The following is a 19677-nucleotide window of genomic DNA, read 5'->3' on the forward strand; positions in this document are numbered from 1 at the left end:
TTTAGGATGTTGGTATATTAAACAGCCTTTGAGGGATACTACAGGTCACTGGATTAGACCATCTGCACTCCTTTAAAATCTATTCTTGAAGGGGATCAGATGAAATTTCTGGATATTTACCTTGAGCTCCAGTAAATCCAAGAAAGGACAGATAAAAAAGCAAGCAGTTTGACAGTCTCCATAGGAAACAGTCCTTTAATTAAAGATCATGTCAGTCTGAGTAAAGCACACACTCAAAGGTTTCCTGCTTCATTCTTTTCACTGATTCAGAAGTGTAAAATCCCTTCCCTCCAAAGAGGGACCATACCCACATTCAACATGGAGAAGTTGACCATCACCTGGACTGTACAAACGAAACCTGAACATAAAGTACTACAGATTCCCTGATGTAGTGTAAAGCATCATCTGTGCAGGTACCAAAGGCAGACCAAAAAGGGAGGTTTTTCTGCCTCTGCACATACCTCCCCAGAGAAAGCCTAAGCACAAGCTGAGGAGAAATGTCTCAGCAATACTTCAGCAGCAAGAGAGAGCTGAGCTGTATCCCTCTGTGCCATTTAGTTCTCCTTTTACTGCATGCCTCCCTAACACTCAGCTAGATAATGTTCTCAAGAGTTGAAGAAAGTTGCTAAGAGAGCAAAAACCTTACACATGGGGCTCAAAAAGAAGACAGCCATGTAATGTGTGGTGCGGAACAGGACTCCAGAGGAGAATGACTTCTTCCTGAGCGTGTCAGTCAGCATGAAATCCTCTGATCATGAGGCAGTATAAGCCTGTTCTGTGAATGTCTTCTTTATGTATAAACTGATATTTTTATTACTCATTTCTTCATCTGATCATTTAAATTTCAATTAAGATGTCTCAAGAAATCAAATCCCATTCTACAAGTCTAAAAGACATACCAGGAAGATCTGTGTTTCATCTGACCTCTGAACTTGTTAGTAGTTCCTCTTGTTCATGCTTTTTGCACAAATAAGCAAGGGGAGGAAATGAGAGGTTTAGGAGACCAGAGGATCATTTCCCAGGAAGAGATCTTTTGTGAATGGGTGCAAGGATGCCACTGTCCCATGAAATCCACAGCAGCTCCTGTTGCTCACTTTCTCCAATAACTCCAAGCAGCAGAATACACCTGGGTATACAACAACGCTTCTACACGTGACTTCACCTTACGCTATGAAAAGAATCAAAGTTCTGTTTTAAGCTTTTGTCCAAAAATTAATTGGGATAACTCAGTGGTAGGAAAAAAAGCAACCTTAGATATAAATGATGCTTTATAAGAGATAATTAAAACGTATAAAAGTCAGGAAATCCAAAGCTACTGTTCCAAATTTACTGTAACAAAGCTACGTATCAACTTGAAATACTTTAAACTAGAAACTCTCAAGTGCGGCACCTGACGATTTTATGTGGGAATACTATGCAAAATGTATTCTTATTATTCAGGTACATGTTTTCTAATATCATGTAATTGCTATGGTCACATGTGCAAAAAGCAAAAGAAAACTCTCAGAGAATTAGTGTTCCAAACCGTTTTGATCACTGATAAGCCTATGTCTTCTTATGAAAAAGTTTCTGTGGGAAACCCAGCTTTGCATTTCCTGTATAGCCAGAATGTAAAATATATTAACTGAATTATGTCAACGAGCAGTTTGATATCATGGGGAGAGAACTATACTGGTGTTAAAATAGACCAAAAGCAAGAGTTCTGAAGAAGAAATGAAAAACTTATATAAGCCTCTACAGGACAAACATTTGCTTGTAAAATACCATAACTATATCTAACTGATTTCATGACTTCAATTTCCAAGATATTTCCTCAGAAGGTAGTCAAACTCAGGCACCAAGACAGGCCATGCAAACTATTCCTACAGCTCAGGTTTGGTGAAATAGCTCTGTTTTGCTCCACTAACCGCAGTTTCCACTGTTTCGGACAGTCTTTAGCAAAAGTCTTATCAAAATCCAGTCCAAAATAAGAAACAGCAGGATATTAAATAAGAAGTAAACTTTCAGCAATAGGTAAGTGTTTGTCCAAAGCAGTTCCATGAAAAAAAAATACAGACCTTTAGCCTTATCCTAATCTTCTTCCTTCCTATTGAAGCATCTGTTACAGATTTGCCTCATGGCACAATAGTTTAAAAACCCTAAGAGCAATTTCTGGCTAAGGAAGAGAGACAAAAGAAATATTTAATTATATCTATATTTTCAATATTACAATTTTCAATACAGCGTAATGCCAACGTGAACAAAGAACAAGTCCATTTTCCGCACTAGAAAACTAAAGATCTGGAAGTTTTATTTTTATACAGATTGTTTTAAGGGCTTCTTGCTCTCTATTCATTTATTGCACAGACCATCTCCTCCCACAAGCAGTTGTGCAATCTCTCTGTGGCAACAAAGCCAATCACTTAGTCTCTTACTATTTTTTTTTTTTACCTCATGTACTTATATCTGCCTGAATATAATTCAGTAACTAGACATAAAAAAATAATTATTATCATTAAGTTGTGCTCTCGAGGTCACATTTTGAGAGCGTGCTGTAGAAAAATAATTAAGTGAAGATATACACCTACCCCTTGGTTCCGAGCTGCTTGTATTAAGGTTTAAAAACACTCTGCAGTCAAGCATTGCCACCTGTTCTTTCATTTTAATTTAAGTATTTCATATTATGTTAGTGGAAACCTGAAAAATGTTTGCATTCTGGAAATATGTACATTCACAAACCACAACAATTATTATCATATTAACTTTATGAAGATACATGGAAAAATGGCATAAAGATTAAAGGGTATTATAAAGCCAAAAAAACTTATGCATGTACATTATATGCTACAAATATATGCTTTCAAACCACTGTCTCCACTATGTCTAGAGAAGGCACGCATTTCAATTAATAATACATCCAGGCTTTATTTTCAGTTGTAACTTTCAGGAGACATTACCCTTTCAGGCATGATACTTTAACAGTCCTACTGAACTTCAACTTTCATTAGAGGACATCAATCAACTTTCTTTCAGTAAAAACATATGTTCAGTGCAGACCACAAAAAATTCTTAAACAACAAAAGAAAGCTCTATCATATATGTGTATTTATGCCCACAGACAAAAGATGAATCAAACCTTGTCATGCATTTATCAATTAAATAAAACAAACAAAAAAAATGTTCACATGCAATTCTAAGTCCAAAACAGTTTCTCTTCTGTCCTGCCACCCTGACTTCACACTTCAACTGGTTTAATAAGCAGTACAGTTAACTCTAAGCAGTACAGTACAGTTAACTATTCAGTAACAGACGTGCTTAAAGCGTATTTACTTAAACCCAAACATGCTTATCATGTTGCAAGTTTTCATTTTTCTTTCCAACAATTCTTATTAACTTTTATCCTCAATTTTTTCACCGATTTAAGCTTGATGTGGTGAAGCTTATGTAGACAAGACCTTCTGGTTAAAACTGACAGACAGTCGTTTCCATTTCCAAACCCTTTTGATTTTCATTGGCTCATTAAATATGTATACTATGAATGAGATTTAAATTATCCTGCTATATAAATCATGCTTTTTCGGTTCCTCCCAAGAGCAAAGACTACTGCCATCTTGTGGTAAAACATTTTGGTCTGACACACAGACACACTTGGACTGCACCCAAATATCTTGTTGTTACAGTACTGGCAATTTTTTTTTTTCAAGTTAAGTTTTTTAAATTTTTTTTTTTAAAGTTAAAAAAAGTTATTTTACTCCATTTCCAGCCCTCTCTAACTTCCTACTCAACGATACAGGCTGGAAGTGCTGTCTTGTTAAAACTTAAGAACCAAAGCTGAGGTGCAAAACCATGAGGTGTTGTGCTAAGAGTATCCTCACTTCACTGCTCCTCTCAGATGCTTAATAGGAAGCAGCAGGGTGGAAGAAGATAAGGAAGATTCCTGCAACTACTAGTAAAGAAAACTGCTCTTAAACTGGGGTACAGGTCAATTCTGGAAGCCAGCTCTGCCATATAATTCCTTTTTTTTTTTTTTTTTTTTTTTTTTTTTTTTTTTTTTTTTTGCAATTTAGAGGCCATATGCAATTTATTGGGAATTCAATTTCCCTAGACAGTTTGGATTTTCTGAATACCAGAGGAAAAATACAGTTCTTCCTACTGGAGGAAAATTCATTCCAATACTTTCCACCAATTTTAAAAAATGGAGGCTAACTCTTATTAACATTTTAATAAATGAAGTCCTTATATACCAACTTTAAGAACACATGTTGATAAATGTCCCTACAATAAAACATATACATGCACAAACCTAAGCTTTGACACTTCATTTCTGTACGCTTTTCTACTTACTAATTGTGCATAGAAGCTAAGTTTTACATTATTCATAACTTTCTTCTTTATATGTAAACCACAGTTTTGAAATTAGGTTCCAAGTGCCATGACCACAACATTGGCCCAGGGCTTTTCTTTCTGCTTACAAAAAGTTGAAGCAAAATAGTTCCATCAAAATTATAATTCAATTAGATGTCTTAAAAAATTAAAGGGAAGAAGTTCAAAGAATTATTTCAAAAGGGCTGGAAGGAAGAATTTGTCTATACTTGGGTGGAGAAATGATAATTGCATATATTACAGACAGGATAAAAATTCTGTTCTTAGCACCTAATATTAAAACTGCTATATATCTCATTTACCACCTCCACAAACGTACTATCTGCTAAAACAACTACGCACGGCAATACTATGCACAGAGCATGTTATTCCCACTGACTTGACCTACAATAAATACAAAATACTCTCTGCTTCCCATGCAATATCATTCATACTTTAACAAACATTGTTAAATAATCTCTAAAAATAGCATGGCTATGCACAGATAATACATAGTGTCCTTCACAAAAGAAAATCCGTATCTGTTACACATTAGCTAGAAGCTCATACCCAACCAAGCCATTGCAACATTGGAAATGCTCTGCTCTTTTCACATTTGCATGACCTTAACTTTGTATTAGCTTTCAGTTCTCCTCTAGTACCCCTGCATTTCCTCATGTGTATGAGCCACTGCCATCTACTACTACTTATGAATATGTTTGCTGAACATCTTTCTATAATGCAATTACAATTCAGTTGACTACGTAATATGCATATTTTAAAACTCTTGGCAAATAAAAATTTAAATAAGTACTTAAATGCAAGGATCCTGATGACTTATTTACAGATAGGTACAGTACCAACTCTTTCAGTGCACCCCAATGAGATCATAACTATGTACACAGATTTACAAATGCTGTACGTACTCATTAGAAATCTTGGGGATTTGGTACTAAAAAAATAGAATGCTAAGAATCACAACTTTATTGGGAATGAGTACAGAGCAACACTTAAAAGTGTTGTGCTTAACTGAAAGAACTGTGTTTGCTTAATGATATTGGTTTACCTTCTTGCTGCTTCTCTTCAGACTTAGATCTCACATGAATAACTCGGGGTCTCACAGGCTCAACTTCTCCAGCTCCTTGGCTTCCTTCCTGCACATCACATATTACAAATCACGTTACAAATCTGATTTTTGATTTAGGAGTAAAATTTCATGGAGCTTCAAGAAATATTCAAAGAGATCTTTAAAGATTCCTTAAAACATATGCTTTTGTTCTACCTTCTTTCAACTTTAAAAGAATTCAGACCAGAATTACCCTATTGCAACTCTGTTTCCTCTAGACTAACATCCTGGGAGCAGTAGGGATGGCAACGTGCTATTTAGACCTAAGGCACAAGAAACCCTCAATTCCTACTCAAAGAACATGGCAGGAAGAACTTTTAAGGATTTTCCCTGCTTTCTCACCATACTCATACCCAGGACTTCCCCAATCCTCCTGAATAAGAATCGTAAAGGAAAAGAAAAAAAAAAAAAAGTTTAGCACATAGGTTGGAAAACCCATGACAAGTAGAAAATCTATTTCCTTGACTGTGTTTTTAAAACCCTTTCTCTCCTCCTGAAATTGTCTTCTGGACCTATGTCTGCCACAATGCCTATCAGAAAGCAGTTACTTAGGACCAACAAACGTTCTGAATGTTAAAAAAGACGACATCACATTTGTCAAATATGCTTGTTGTCTTAGGCTGTTAACTGTTTGCGACAGAAATTGTGGCACAGTAACATTCCACTATAATGTACTGAGGAGCCATGAAACACATACAGCTGAGTCGTGAAAATGACTTTAAGCTTAAAGATTCTCCAAGGTAGACAAATTTGATTTCATCAGTTACTCTGCTGATTCCATAGATGAATATAAGCTTTTTAATGAAGCCTCTTAGAGAAGGAGGAACACTAGAAGGGTCATAAATTTCTGCACATCATACAGCATTTGAAGCCTATGAAGCACTACTGCATGACTTTCAAGAAAATTATATGCCTTAGAAAGCAATGGCACAGGTATACTCTTGAAGACCTGAAAGCAAAATAGCTATGGTATCTGGCGCCTAAAAGCTATAAAAAGCACAAAAGAGAAAGTATAGTTCAGTTTTGCAAGAGAAAACCCTCCACAACATAGGCCTCAAGTGAAACAAACACTCAAAAATACAGATGAGAACATTTCTATCCGGCAAACAAAAAGCATGGAGCCAAGTAAGCAACCAGGACTTCCCATGTCTTTCAGCTAACACCTGTATCGTATGATAATGGGAATTTCAATGGAAAAGATATTGCTTATCATGCACTTAACGCATGATCGTTTCAGCCGGTGTTGCAGAAATCAGGAGGAACAAGAAAAGATGCCATTTAGTCGCTGCCCTTTTCTCAATGGCGGTATGGACAACATGGATATTTACACGCTCCAGTGAATAAAGTGCAGAGATGCCCACACTAGTAAACAGCATGTTATCTCTGTAACGAGCAGCAGCATAAACCTCACCAGCACAGTGGTGAGCCAAAGCCAACAAAAGTGATTACACCTGCCCTGAGGTCAAGCTCGCATCTCCCAAAGGCAACATCTGCGTGGACACGCCAGCTAGGATTTACCTCAGGCATGTCTACGCACCATGATGTAGACCTGCACTGTTCAGCATAATTTAAAGTTGACAAGATAACACGGTGACTTTCTGAAAGCAGGAAGGTCTAGCTTTAAGGCAGGTGGAAGTATGATTGAAGGACATCACTATCTAAAGGTCACCAACATTACAGGACATTAAGTGTAAGCAGCATAACAGTATACCCATGAGCCCTTTTGAGGTGGGGGTTTTTATTGAGATTAACCAAAAAATAGTTTAAACTCAGCTGAGGTGCAAACAGAAATTTAGAGATAACTCACAGATTCATAACCTACAATTATGCATTCCTGGAAGATGAAAAAAACATCTCTTCTGAAATACTAAAAATGAAAGCTAATGAGAATATCAAACTGACAATCCCACTTAAAAAATGTTGATTATATAAAAACATTCCTACTTATGTAAGAGCAATATGAAAATATTTTGCAATTAACTGATTCTCTAAGAATTTAACAATGCATTTGGGACTTAGAGTGATTTAGATTTACCATCGTTGAAATGTTTAGCCACACAAATATGATTTCAACGTTCATGTCTCTCCCATGAGCAAAAAATGATTCATTTAGAGCAAGAAGAGTCCACCTTCCTCCTTGCTATTTTCTTGCTTCTTAGAGCAAAGAGTATAGGGGCAAAGGGGCCACAAACATCACTTAATTCCTCTGTTGTTAAACAAAAACAGCCATAACAGGTCAAACCAAAGATGCATTTAGTCTGGCATCCTGTCTAACAGTGGCTGAAAGCAGATATAAACCTCACAAAACAAGTGCAATCCCAGAAATGGAGGAACAACGAAGAAATTTGGGTAAGTAAGAAAATTCCTGTGTGACTTAGGATATTCATCTTGGAGTGAACGACCACACAGACTTCATTCTTCGTGACTAAAAGGGATTTGTCTTTGCCCTACAGGAAAAGACAATGCACATCCTGTTGCTCAAAGTCTGATCCATACGCCAGTACCAGGGAGCAAACAAGTGCTAAGTATATGGCTGCTCCACGCTGCTGCCCACAACCTCTCTGAAGAGGATCCTATTCAGACGGGTTACAGAAGCCATCCTAGCTTTGGCAAAACAAATTCTAACGTCCAGGAGTGTCATTCTGAATTAAATTAAAGCTCCACAGAATCCAAAGCTGGATGCCATCTGAAGCAGTATGTGGTTTTCTCGGGCCTCTCAGCAAACACCATTAAAAGCCTTGTTTTGCTCCTGAAGGGATTGGTTGTCTCACTTCATATGTAGCTGATACAGTTTCATTTCAATCAAGGTAAAACGCTGGCCAGAGACAAAAACTAAGAAGTCACTGATGTGAGACTCAGTGACTAACTTGGGAAGAACTCTTTTAAGTGTAAAGTGATTATGGCCATGAACATTACATAGAAGGATTTATTCAGAAAGCTGGAGCATCCCCAAATCTCAGAGATTTTCTGTTATCCTAAGATCAGCTTTCTCATAGACAGAGGACAAAGCAGACCTAGCCATAAACTCAATACAGAAGTCATCCTTAAGGAAAACTAAGTGAAAAGTTTATCATTGTTACAAGGTATATATGTGCTTTTGAAACAAGCTTTCAAATTATCCTATACAAGGGGTTTGGGGTTTGTTGTCGTTGTTTTGTTTGTTTAAGGACCCAAAGAAACATCCTGAACCTTGCTGGTAGTCTGGGATGAAGCTCAGCTTCGTAATTATTGGTTCAGTAGGCAAACTGTTTGTGTGCAAAGAAGTTCTGCCGTAGTGCTGATGAAGCAAAACAGAACCCTGCCTTTCTGCTTATAGACAAGGAAGATTTAATCAATCATCTCAAAATCTGCTGGGAGGAAGAGCACTGGTGACTGGTGTAGACCCTGGAGACCTATGTGAAAACACTGCCAAGTTAGCGAATGCCAGGACTCATGAACAGCTGTTCAGAGAAATTAGGTGACATCTCAATATCTTAAAAAAAAAAATTAAAAAATCCAACATCTGGAGCTTTTTGGAGGATTTCCAAGTCTACTGTCTCCTGCACAGAACTTTTCAGGAGGAACAGTTTCAACTTGCCTACTTGCTATCCACGTCCTTTCAGAGAAGGAGGTTCAGATCTACTCCTGGATCTTATGCAACACAGCTTTGCCCCACACAGGACAGAAGTTGACCGTGGCTACCATGTGGCACAGTCACATCACACAAAAGTTAAAATCTACCTCTTGAGAAGCAGTGGTTTAGAGTCTTATGTCAGGAACACCTAGGTACAAGAAGAGATGATTGTTTGCGGAAAATAAACAGAATCACAAAGTTTGGGGTTTTGTTTATAGGAAGGGAGAGTTTTATATGCCAGCAGGCAAAAAAACAAACAAAATCAAACCCACACTAAGGTTTCAGATGCAAGACAGTTACTACAGATGAGATAATATACAGCTATCTGTGTATTTATTCTTTTCCTCTATGAAAAACAACTGAGCTATGTCTGATCACCTTACATTCCTTGCACAGGTTAGACTATCTACCCAGATCAGGTTAAACGTGGTAATTATCATTTGCCTGTGCCCAGGCGAACAGAAACAAAACCTAACCACATTAGCTACATCTTCAGAGCAGGTGATGCAGATACCACTGGGTTCTTTATTACAGCTACTGGTACTACAAGAAGTAAACATATATTTTACTCCCTCTGTCCCTGTTATTTTCGGCTAGCGAAAGATAACAAGGATACAGACATCACCCCAACAAATAGCTGTTTAACAGAATCCAATCTTGCCTATGAACAATCACTCCAAGAAATAATACACCCTGGCAGTCTCAAAGTAGAAGAGGTATAATATTTCAAATCCTCTTCAAAGATGCAGCACATCACTTAAGATGACATATTTAAGAACTGATCAGACAGCAGTGGCACAGTACACATCAAGGCTCAAAAACAAAACCAAAGACAGGTAAATTTAGGCTAGTTTATTAGGCTATATTAGGCTATAGAATGATTTAGGCTATTTTTAATGCAGAACATCAAAGGGCAGAATGCATCCATGACCATACCAACCACACAGTAAGTATACTATTAGTTTCAAACACATGGTGAAGCTTAACATACTAAAGAGCAAGCTGACATCTCCTTTTAGCTTTTGTCACTTGCTACTTGAATTTACCTTCAGTTAATATGAAAACCATCACCTCTAAGTAACTGCACATACTAATAAAGCAGCAAAAGATAAACTATGAGTTTCAAGCAGAGATCAACAAGATCTTCCTCTACCTTCAACTGTTCTGAGGTGCATCGTCATTACTGTTTTTCAAGCCCTGCTCCTACTACGGCAACCGAAGCTCCTGAAGAGCTAAATCAGTGGGCTACAATGGGTGAGGTAGCATCTCTATTGCTGTGTCCTTTCCCATACACTTTCCGTGACACTGTTGTGGGGGTTTACTACAGGCCACCTGATCAGGAGGAAGTCATCGATGAGGCCTTCTACAGACAGCTGGAAGTAGCCTCACGATCACAGACCCTGGTTCTCATGGGAGACTTCAACCACCCTGACATCTGTTGGCAAGACACCACAGCTAGGCACAAAGAGTCAAAGAGGTTCCTGCAGAGGATTGATGATAATTTCTTGACTCAGGTGGTGGAGACACCAACAAGGAGAGGTGCAATGCTAGACCTTGTACTAATGAACAAAGATCTAGTTGGAGATGTGAAGGTTGGGGGCAGCCTTGGCTGCAGTGACCATGAGATGGTGGAGTTCAGGATCCTACGAGGAGGGAGCAGGGCAACGAGTAGGATTACAACGCTGGACTTCGGGAGAGCTAACTTTGGCCTCTTCAGGGACCTACTTAGGGGTAGGGCCCTAGAAGGAAGAGGGGTCCAAGAAAGCTGGTTCATATTCAAGCATCACCTCCTCCAGGCTCAAGAGCAGTGCATCCCTCTGAGGAAGAAGTCGAGCAAAGCGGGCAGGAGACCTGCATGGATGAGCAAGGAACTCCTGGCAAAACTCCAGCAGAAGAAGTGGAATGTGGAAAAGGGGCCAGGCCACTTGGGAGGAATACAGGGACGTCGTCAGAGCGTGCAGGGATGCGACAAGGAAGGCTAAGGCCCAGTTGGAATTAAATCTGGCAAGGGATGTCAAGGACAACAAGAAGGGGTTCTTCAAATACATCAAGAGCAAAAGGAAGACTAGGGAAAAGGTGGATCCGCTGCTGAATGGGGCGGATGCCCTGGTGAAGAAGGATATAGAGAAGGCAGAGTTGCTGAATGCTGCCTTTGCTTCAGTCTTTTCTGCTAAGGCCAGTCCTGAGGAATTCCAGACCCTGGAGACAAGAGAGGAAGTCTGGAGAAAGGAAGACTCTCCCTTGGTCGAGGAGGATCGGGTTAGAGATCATTTGTCCAAACCTGACATCCACAAATCCATGGGCCCTGATGGGATGCACCCACGAGTGCTGAGGGAGCTGGCGGATGTCATTGCTAGGCCACTCTCCATCCTCTTGGAAAGGTCCTGCAGATCAGGAGAGGTGCCTGAGGGCTGGAAGAAAGCCAATGTCACGCCAGTCTTCAAAAAGGGCAAGAAGGAGGAGCCAGGAAACTACAGGCCTGTCAGCCTCACCTCCATCCCGGGAAAGGTGATGGAACAGCTCCTCCTGGAGGTCATCACTAAGCATCTGGAGGACAAGAAGGTGATCAGGAGTAGTCAGCATGCATTCACCAAAGGGAAATCCTGCTTGACCAACCTGATAGCCTTCTATGACGGAATGACTGGCTGGGTGGATGAGGGCAGAGCAGTGGATGTTGTCTACCGGGACTTCAGCAAGGCTTTTGACACTGTCTCCCATCACATCCTCCTAGGTAAGCTCAGGAAGTGTGGGCTAGATGAGTGGACGGTGAGGTGGCTTGAGAACTGGCTGGATGGCTGAGCTCAGAGGGTTGTGGTGAATGGCGCAGAGTCAAGTTGGAGGCCTGTGGCTAGTGGTGTCCCCCAGGGGTCAGTCCTGGGTCCAGTCTTGTTCAATGTATTCATCAGTGACCGGGATGAAGGCACAGAGTGCACCCTCAGCAAGGTTGCTGATGATACTAAACTGGGAGGAGTGGCTGACACCCCAGAAGGCTGTGCTGCCATTCAGAGGGATCTGGACAGGCTGGAGAGGTGGGCGGAGAGGAACCTCCTGAAGTTCAACAAAGGAAAGTGCAGGGTCCTGCACCTAGGCAGGAATAATCCCATGCACCAGGACAGGCTGGGGGTTGACCTGCTGGAAAGCAGCTCTGCAGAAAAGGACCTGGGAGTGCTGGTGGACAACAAGGTAAACATGAGCCAGCAGTGTGCCCTGGTGGCCAAGAAGGCCAATGGTCTCCTGGGGTGCATTAGGCAGAGTGTTGCCAGCAGGACGAGGGAGGTGATCTTGCCCCTCTACTCAGCCCTGCTGAGGCCTCACCTGGAGTACTGTGTCCAGTTCTGGGCTCCCCAGTACAAGAGAGACATGGCACTCCTGGAGGGAGTCCAGCGGAGGGCTACCAAGATGATTAGAGGGCTGGAGCACCTCTCCTGTGAAGAAAGACTGCAAGAGCTGGGCCTGTTCAGCCTGGAGAAGAGAAGATTGAGAGGGGATCTCATCAACGTGTACAAGTATCTGAAGGGGGAGTGTCAAGAGGATGAGGCCAGTCTCTTCTCCGTGGTGCCCAGCAACAGGACAAGAGGCAACGGGCAGAAACTGAAGCACAGGAAGTTCCATCTGAACCTGAGAAAAAACTTCTTCACTGTGAGGGTGACAGAGCATTGGAACAGGTTGCCCAGAGAGGTAGTGGAGTCTCCTTCGCTGGAGATATTCAAAACCCATCTGGATGTGATCATGGGAAACATGCTCTAGGTGACCCTGCTGGAGCAGGGAGGTTGGACTAGATGATCTCCAGAGGTCCCTTCCAACCTAAACGATTCTGTATATCCATATGCCATTTGAAAGTCCCACATGAACTGAGTATGTATGGTATTAGGTCTTAGGAGACCAGTGAAGCTGTGAGAAAGTACATAAAAAGTAAAAGAGAAGGTGTGAGCCTAACAGAAAGAATACTGCAAGGATTCAACCTCAGTAAAACAATCATTTTTCTTTCCCTTATATACTTTTGACTTCAATTTCACAGTTAAATGCATCGCTTTAAGTGAACCAGTTCTGCCATGTCTGTCTCCGCTACCTAAATATGAAAATTTATTTTCCTAGGGTTCATTTTGCACTTTGACTAGTCAAAAATATATCCATTGAGTTTACCTGGGAGGCACCCTTGGAGAGAGATGTCACTCTGCAGCTTGCTTGGGCTGCTTGCACAGCAGGATTTGGAACTGATTGTGTTTCCAATTCAGCCATAAGCATTGGACCATGACTCGTATCTGCATCTCCAAGAATTTCAGCTGAGAGAGAAAAATAAGGAGAAAAAAGAAATCCTGATGAACTGCAGCAATAATCTCCCAAGTAGACCATGTGAAACAGGATGTGGAGCATTTTCAAGACTCAACACTGGAACATGCAGTGCTAAAGAGAATGATTTCCTTCTTACACATTCAGGGTATATCCCTCAAATTGTCCTTATGGAGAAAAGAAAATATGTGTCTTTGGAAACAAGAAAAAAAAAAGTCAGTTTTATGATCTGTAGATTTCCAATATGGTAGACCTTTACAGTAGCTCCAGAGCTGTATAAATCATCATATCATTATATGCTTAATGAGTTTTATCTCACATATGGGAAAGAGATTGGAAAAGCTTCTTCATGAAAATGTTTCACTCTTACGTGAGTTAAAAGAAACCTGGATAATAGTCTATTATTTTAAAGAAGTAATTTGCTAGGTAACCCAGTGTTTATCACAGTTTTGCAGCCTGCAAGCATTTATATCACATATTGAACATACTCAATTTCAATCCACTGGTCAAGGTTAATAATATAAGAAACCCTTCTTTTGTCAAAATCATAAATGTGAAGATTAAAAGGAGGGAAAAAAAAAAGCTGTTTGATCACTTTAGTTACTAGTCTAATATGGTACAGACAACTACTCTATTTTAGATAAATCAGCGCAACCATGTTTGTCTTATTACAGCTTAATAATTATTTCAATTTTGTCTAATTAGATTTAAAACCACATTCAATAAAAGTAGGAGTTTCTACACACTTGCAGCAAACTTTATTTCTGCACTTGCTTAATTCATTTTCAGATAAAAATGGAGAAAATGGGGTAGAAAGATGAGAGAAAGGAAGGATGGGCCAGTGGCTGGAGCACTAGTTTAGGACTGAAAATAATTGGATTCATTTCCCTGCTTTACCACAGCAATGTATTCCTCCACTACCTTGAACAAGCCATCAGCTACCCATCTGGGAGTAAAAAAATTTCCATATGTTACTGGAATATTATAAAGCTAAAATATATTACAGATTGTGAGATACTACAATATTGCTCTGATGGAGTGATAAAAGTAATGGAGGAGGAATGATTCTGTGAATGCTGTGAAAGGAGAGAGAGAGAGAGAGAGAGAGAGAGAGAGAGAGAGAGAGAGAGAAGCCACTGGCACTGCCAGTGTTAGCACCCGTTCTGTGGAAACAGACTTAAAGAATGGCCAAATCAAGTGTTTTTGAGTTCTGAATCAGTCTTAAAAGAATAAAACATATATTTTTTAAGTTGACTTTCACATTGGGAAGTGAGTACGTAGAGCAATTTTAGTTGCAATTTTAGTATGTTACAGAATTTTGCATTAGTCAAAGAAGAGTAAAGACACTGCTTGAGTCAAACCCACCCAAAACAATTCTCAGAATAGGAATGCTAATCATTTCATTGAAGCAATTACCTGCACTTAGTGCAGCATTTTGAACACACTCTCTGAAATAATTTCAGATACTATTATAGAAAACCTCAGAATACAACTAAATATCACAGAGCAGAAACAACAATCTAATTATACCTGCACTTTGGGCAAACTGCCCTGGCGATGGAGCACGGAAACCCTGGTGTGGTCTACTCTCAGAAGTTCGAGCAGTTGGATGGTCCACATACACTGAATGTCCCATTACGATACTCTCTGCAGCTTTTGTCAGCCTAGGTCTTTGACCTTCACTGATCTCCCCAACACTATCATCAGAATCCTACAGCAACAACAACAACAACAGAACAGCAGGCTTAAAAAAACAATTCATTTCTTTCAAAAAACCAGGCAACATTATTTCATTACAATAACCCTTGAAGCATAAATAAACTTAAGTCTATACCACTAGCCTTGAATAAAGATGACTGAAAATCGAAGCGATACCATCTAACCGGGTTTGAAAGACCTACGATTATCAGTACTGCACTGAAAAGAATCGTTTACAAAGAACATCCTTTATTAGTGGTGTTGCAGGGTAATCAGAACCCGAGTTAGGTTTTGACACAGGAAGCCTTTAACATTGCACATACGGTAATTGTTGCCTGAGTGACCTTGTAGCATTTGAAGTATTTAAAAGCTGTTGAGTCTCTGCTGTACAGCATATCAGATAAAAAGATTATTTTTAAATTGGCTGGGATGCCCCAAAAAACAGAGGTGTTTCTCTGGATTCTGACTTTCAAACAAGCTGCAGAGAAAAAACAGTAAACTTGCTTCTGTGCAGGGAAAAAAAAACAAAACACAAACAGGCTGAATACACATATACACATATATGCATGGTGTTATTCTAAGGAAATACCAGCAATATCTAGGAGAATACTCTTCTCTTATACATGAGAAGCTATGCTTGCATCTGCCTTGCCAGACTCTGTGGAGTAATTTATTAGTCTTGTATGGACAGACAGAGCGGTCTGTGGCTATGGGAAAGGCAAAAAGCAAATTAGAGATGCATTTGTATTTGGCAGTGCTGACAAGAAAATGTCACTACAATTACAGTCAGATTCAGAGCTGACACTGTAGAAAGCTCTTCACTAAGTTCATCCATCTGAGCTCATTAAGCAAAATAAAAACAGACAGACCAGGAAATAGTTAAGGAGGTGAGTGAAGCTGTTAATAATTTAGACCAAACTGACCAAAACAGAGGGAATAAACTGCATATGCATTGTATAGTCACAAAAAGCAAGAAACCGCCCTAAATAAATGTGTTCATGAATTGTGTTGCAATATTAGAAGCTCACTTCCTTTAAACAACCCTCCAGCTATGTTAGTTAGATCAAACACCCACTCCAAACTACTTTTTTCCACACAGAAAATGTCTAACGTGTTACAAAAAAATTACTTTTGTCTCTTGTAACGCAGACAATTGTTTTTTTTTCCCCCCCGCGAAGTCTGTTTTTTGTGCCAATCTATTATGAATATTTTGGATTTTTGTTCCAAGATCAGTATCAACAACATATGCAAAAGTGCATGTAAACATTTCTGACAGTTATTCTTCATACCTCCCCAAAACACTCATCTGGCTGTAAGCACATGGAACTTGTACTGCTAAACATGCCACTTGTACTGCCAAAGTGACAGAAAACTTCCTTGGTTTTCAGAATGACAGGACAAATCTGGCACCCTGTAGCAGTTCTGTACACACCATGAAAACTAGGTATGTGTGATAGTACATACAGCAAACTTGTTTAGAACAACACTAAAACCTCAATGGTTTTAAAACATTTGGGTGAGAGCACAGCCAACGGAAGTGGGATCACTTCCGATAGAGAGCAAGTGCATGAACCTGTTCTACAGCCAACAGGAAGGATAAGCTTCAGCTATCTTACCCATTTCTTAATAAGAGAGTATCATTTCAAAACTCATATGTTTGTTTCACTGCTATGCTACACGAAAAAGGACAGTAACTTACCTCCAAATGGTACATTCCTTCTTGTGCAGCAACAGGTGCCTGATTTAGCTTGGCAAAGAGAGTCAGGACAGGATCCCTGTGATAGCCTTTATGGGGTCTTTTCACCACTTGCCCTTCACTGGGGGGATCATAATCCTAAAAGGAAAGAAAAAAAAAAAAAGAAAAAAGTCCACCTAATACAAAGAATAATTGTGGATCGTGTAGGAACTTGAATCATTCTTTCTTTAGTTCACAATTAAGCTATTTTCCTTTATAAAGGAAATGGTTACAGTTATCCACATTCCAAACGTGTCATGAACATCCAGGCATCTAATAATAGGCAGACTGTTGCACAGCTTTCTCCTTTTATCAACAAAAGCACATAGTCTTTAAGAGCTTGATACAGAAGACTGTAGCACTTTCAGATGGACAAGGTCTATTAGGCCTTCAGGTCCAGGGAGACAGTTAAATTCACACATACCGGATGCTTGTAAAGATCTGCCTGCACAGCTGCTCTCACCAGCAGGGATTTAGCCTTCATCACAGAGAACAGTTTGAGGATGAAGAAGGAATAGCAGAAGAAAATACGATCCATGTGACCAAAAGAGAAGAACACCTTAGCCATCAGGCTTTCTAACCTGATGGGGAGAACTTTAACCTAAATAGACTCTTGTCTAATAACAAGAGTCTTAAGCCCAGAATTTAGGGGAGGAAATACTGCAAACAGAAGAGGTATCCAAAGGGAAAGCCACAAGAGGGATTTTACAGCCTTCATCAAAAGGGAGGGCATTCTCCTCAAGCATCTATATACTTAACATGCAAAGTTTGGATAACAGCCAGAAAGACCTTCAAGTTCACGACATAGCCTCAGGGCTACGGCATGAATGACATCATAGATATTTGATGGGACAGCATGCATGAGTGGATTATGGTCATGTATGGGTACAAATGTTTACAAAAGACAGGCCGGGAGAAGAAAGGGCGTATCCTGCTCTAGGTCATAGAAACATTGCATCACTGAGGTTGGAATGAACCTCTGGAGATCATCTAGTCCAACTCCCCTGCTCAAAGCAGTGTCAACAAGAGCCACATCCAGTTGGGTTTTGAATATCTCCACAGATGGACACTCCACAACCTCTCTAGGCTACCCATTCCAGCATTTGACCACCCTCTCCATAGAAAAGTTTCTTATGTATTCCTGAATTTTTATTTGTGCCTATTGGCTCTTGTCCTTTCGCTGGGCACCACTGAGAAGAGCCTGGTTCCACCTTCTTTGCTCCCTCCACATCAGATGTCTATATATATATTGATAAGATCCCTCCTGAGCCACCTTCTTCTCCAGGCTAAACAATTACAGCTCTCTCAGCCTCCCCTCCTGACATACATCATATGCTCCAATGCCTTAGTCATCTTTATGGCCCTTCACTGGGCTCATTCCAGGATGTCCATTGCACTGAGGAGCCCAGAACTAGACACAGCACTCCAGCTCCTGTCTCACCAATGTGGAGCAGGGGGCAATAATCACCTCCCTTACCCTGCTGGCAACGCTCTTAATGCGACCCACAATGCTGTTGACCTTCTTTGCTGCCAAGCACGTTGCTCGCTCATTTTCAGCTTGTTGTCCACCAGGATCCTTAGGGCCTTTTCTGCAAAGCTGCTTTCCAGAAGGTCAGCCCTCAGCTTCTGTTGGTGCATGAGGTTATTCCTCCCCCAGGTGCAGGATTTGGCATTTCCCCCTTCCCTTGCTGAACTTCGTAAGATTCCTGTCAGCCCATTTCTCCAGCCCATCAAAGTCCCTCTGAACGGTGGCACAACCATCTGGTTTATTTAGTTTTAACCACTCTTCCCAGTTTCATATCATCTGCAAACCTGCTGAGGGTGCAATTTGTTCTATCATCCAGGTCATTATTGAAAATTTTTAAACAGTATTGGCCCCAGTATGGACCCTTGGCATAGCGACTGGCCTCCAGCTGGACTTCATGCCACTGATCACAACCCTTTGAGCCCAGCAGCTCAGGAATTTTTCAGTTCAAGGTCAAGGAGTTCCTTGAATGCAGAGGCCTCCATGTGTCTGTCGAAGGTCTGAGCCAGGATCAGAGGGGAAAGAAACCCTGGAGAAGTTGTGGTCAGGGTATGTTTCAGAGTACCTGAACAACAGGGAGTAACAGAGGAGGCTTTCTACAGGAAATTTAACAGAAGTCTGCTAATTGCAGGCCTTCATCCTCATGGGATTTCAACTATCTGGACAGCTTCTCAGAGGGCCATACAGTATGGTGTGGGCTAGTCCCTCTGGAGGTCCCTTCCAAACAACACTTATGATTCCACTATCAACTAGTTTTTTCTTTCGTAAAGAAAGTAGCTTGGTTTGAGCATAGTATTAGATGGTAATATCAAACTCCAGTATATTACAGCAACGTCCTACCAAAAGGCATTATAGCCAAAGTCAAGGCAGGCAGGGGGGAAGAGACGGAGACAACACCTGGGAAACTTTTAAGACAATGCACTAAAGCAGAAGATAGATAAATCTCTTTAGAGAAGTTTTAAGCAGCTTTAAGCAACTCCAGCTTCAGCAAACTTCCTTTAATAATGTAAGCACACAACCAAGCACAAGACAGCTCTAAGTTGAAACAGCTTAGAGCATAATAACGTCCTATTCTGTTTACAATTAAGATATCTTAAAACTAACAACAATAAAAAAGATGAAGATGCATATTAGCTACGTCTCACCTACAGAAGTATCTAAAACATTCCACTTTATCATAAATTAGTTTGAACTGTGTGCTTTTTTCTTTGGAGTTCTGAAATTCTAACATTCTTTGTAAGTGTACAGTTTAAAAGCCTAAGTTTAAAAAGTTTAAAGTTGAAAACGCTTAGTAAAGGATCTCCAAATTAACCAAGCTGCTCAAGGTGGACTACCATGCTAAATTCAGT

The 19677-nt window shown here is 40.2% G+C and overlaps 1 protein-coding gene across 16 annotated transcripts in view; it reads right to left on the minus strand.

Moving 5' to 3' along the window:
- KIAA0586 (KIAA0586 ortholog) overlaps positions 1-19677 on the minus strand; it is a 75158-nt gene that overhangs the window by 18387 nt on the left and 37094 nt on the right. For 14 of the 16 annotated variants that reach the window (XM_068947417.1, XM_068947413.1, XM_068947423.1 and 11 more), the window contains 4 exons: positions 16768-16902; positions 14901-15081; positions 13224-13363; positions 5408-5495 (listed from right to left, as the gene is read on the minus strand). In XM_068947417.1, coding sequence (XP_068803518.1) covers positions 5408-5495; positions 13224-13363; positions 14901-15081; positions 16768-16902 — 544 coding nt within the window. The remainder of the gene's footprint in view (positions 1-5407; positions 5496-13223; positions 13364-14900; positions 15082-16767; positions 16903-19677) is intronic. The other 2 variants (XM_068947425.1, XM_068947424.1) reach the window with 1 other exon arrangement.

This window comes from Struthio camelus, chromosome 5 (genome assembly GCF_040807025.1).
Source record: "Struthio camelus isolate bStrCam1 chromosome 5, bStrCam1.hap1, whole genome shotgun sequence".
In the NCBI taxonomy this organism is placed as follows: Eukaryota; Metazoa; Chordata; class Aves; order Struthioniformes; family Struthionidae; genus Struthio; species Struthio camelus.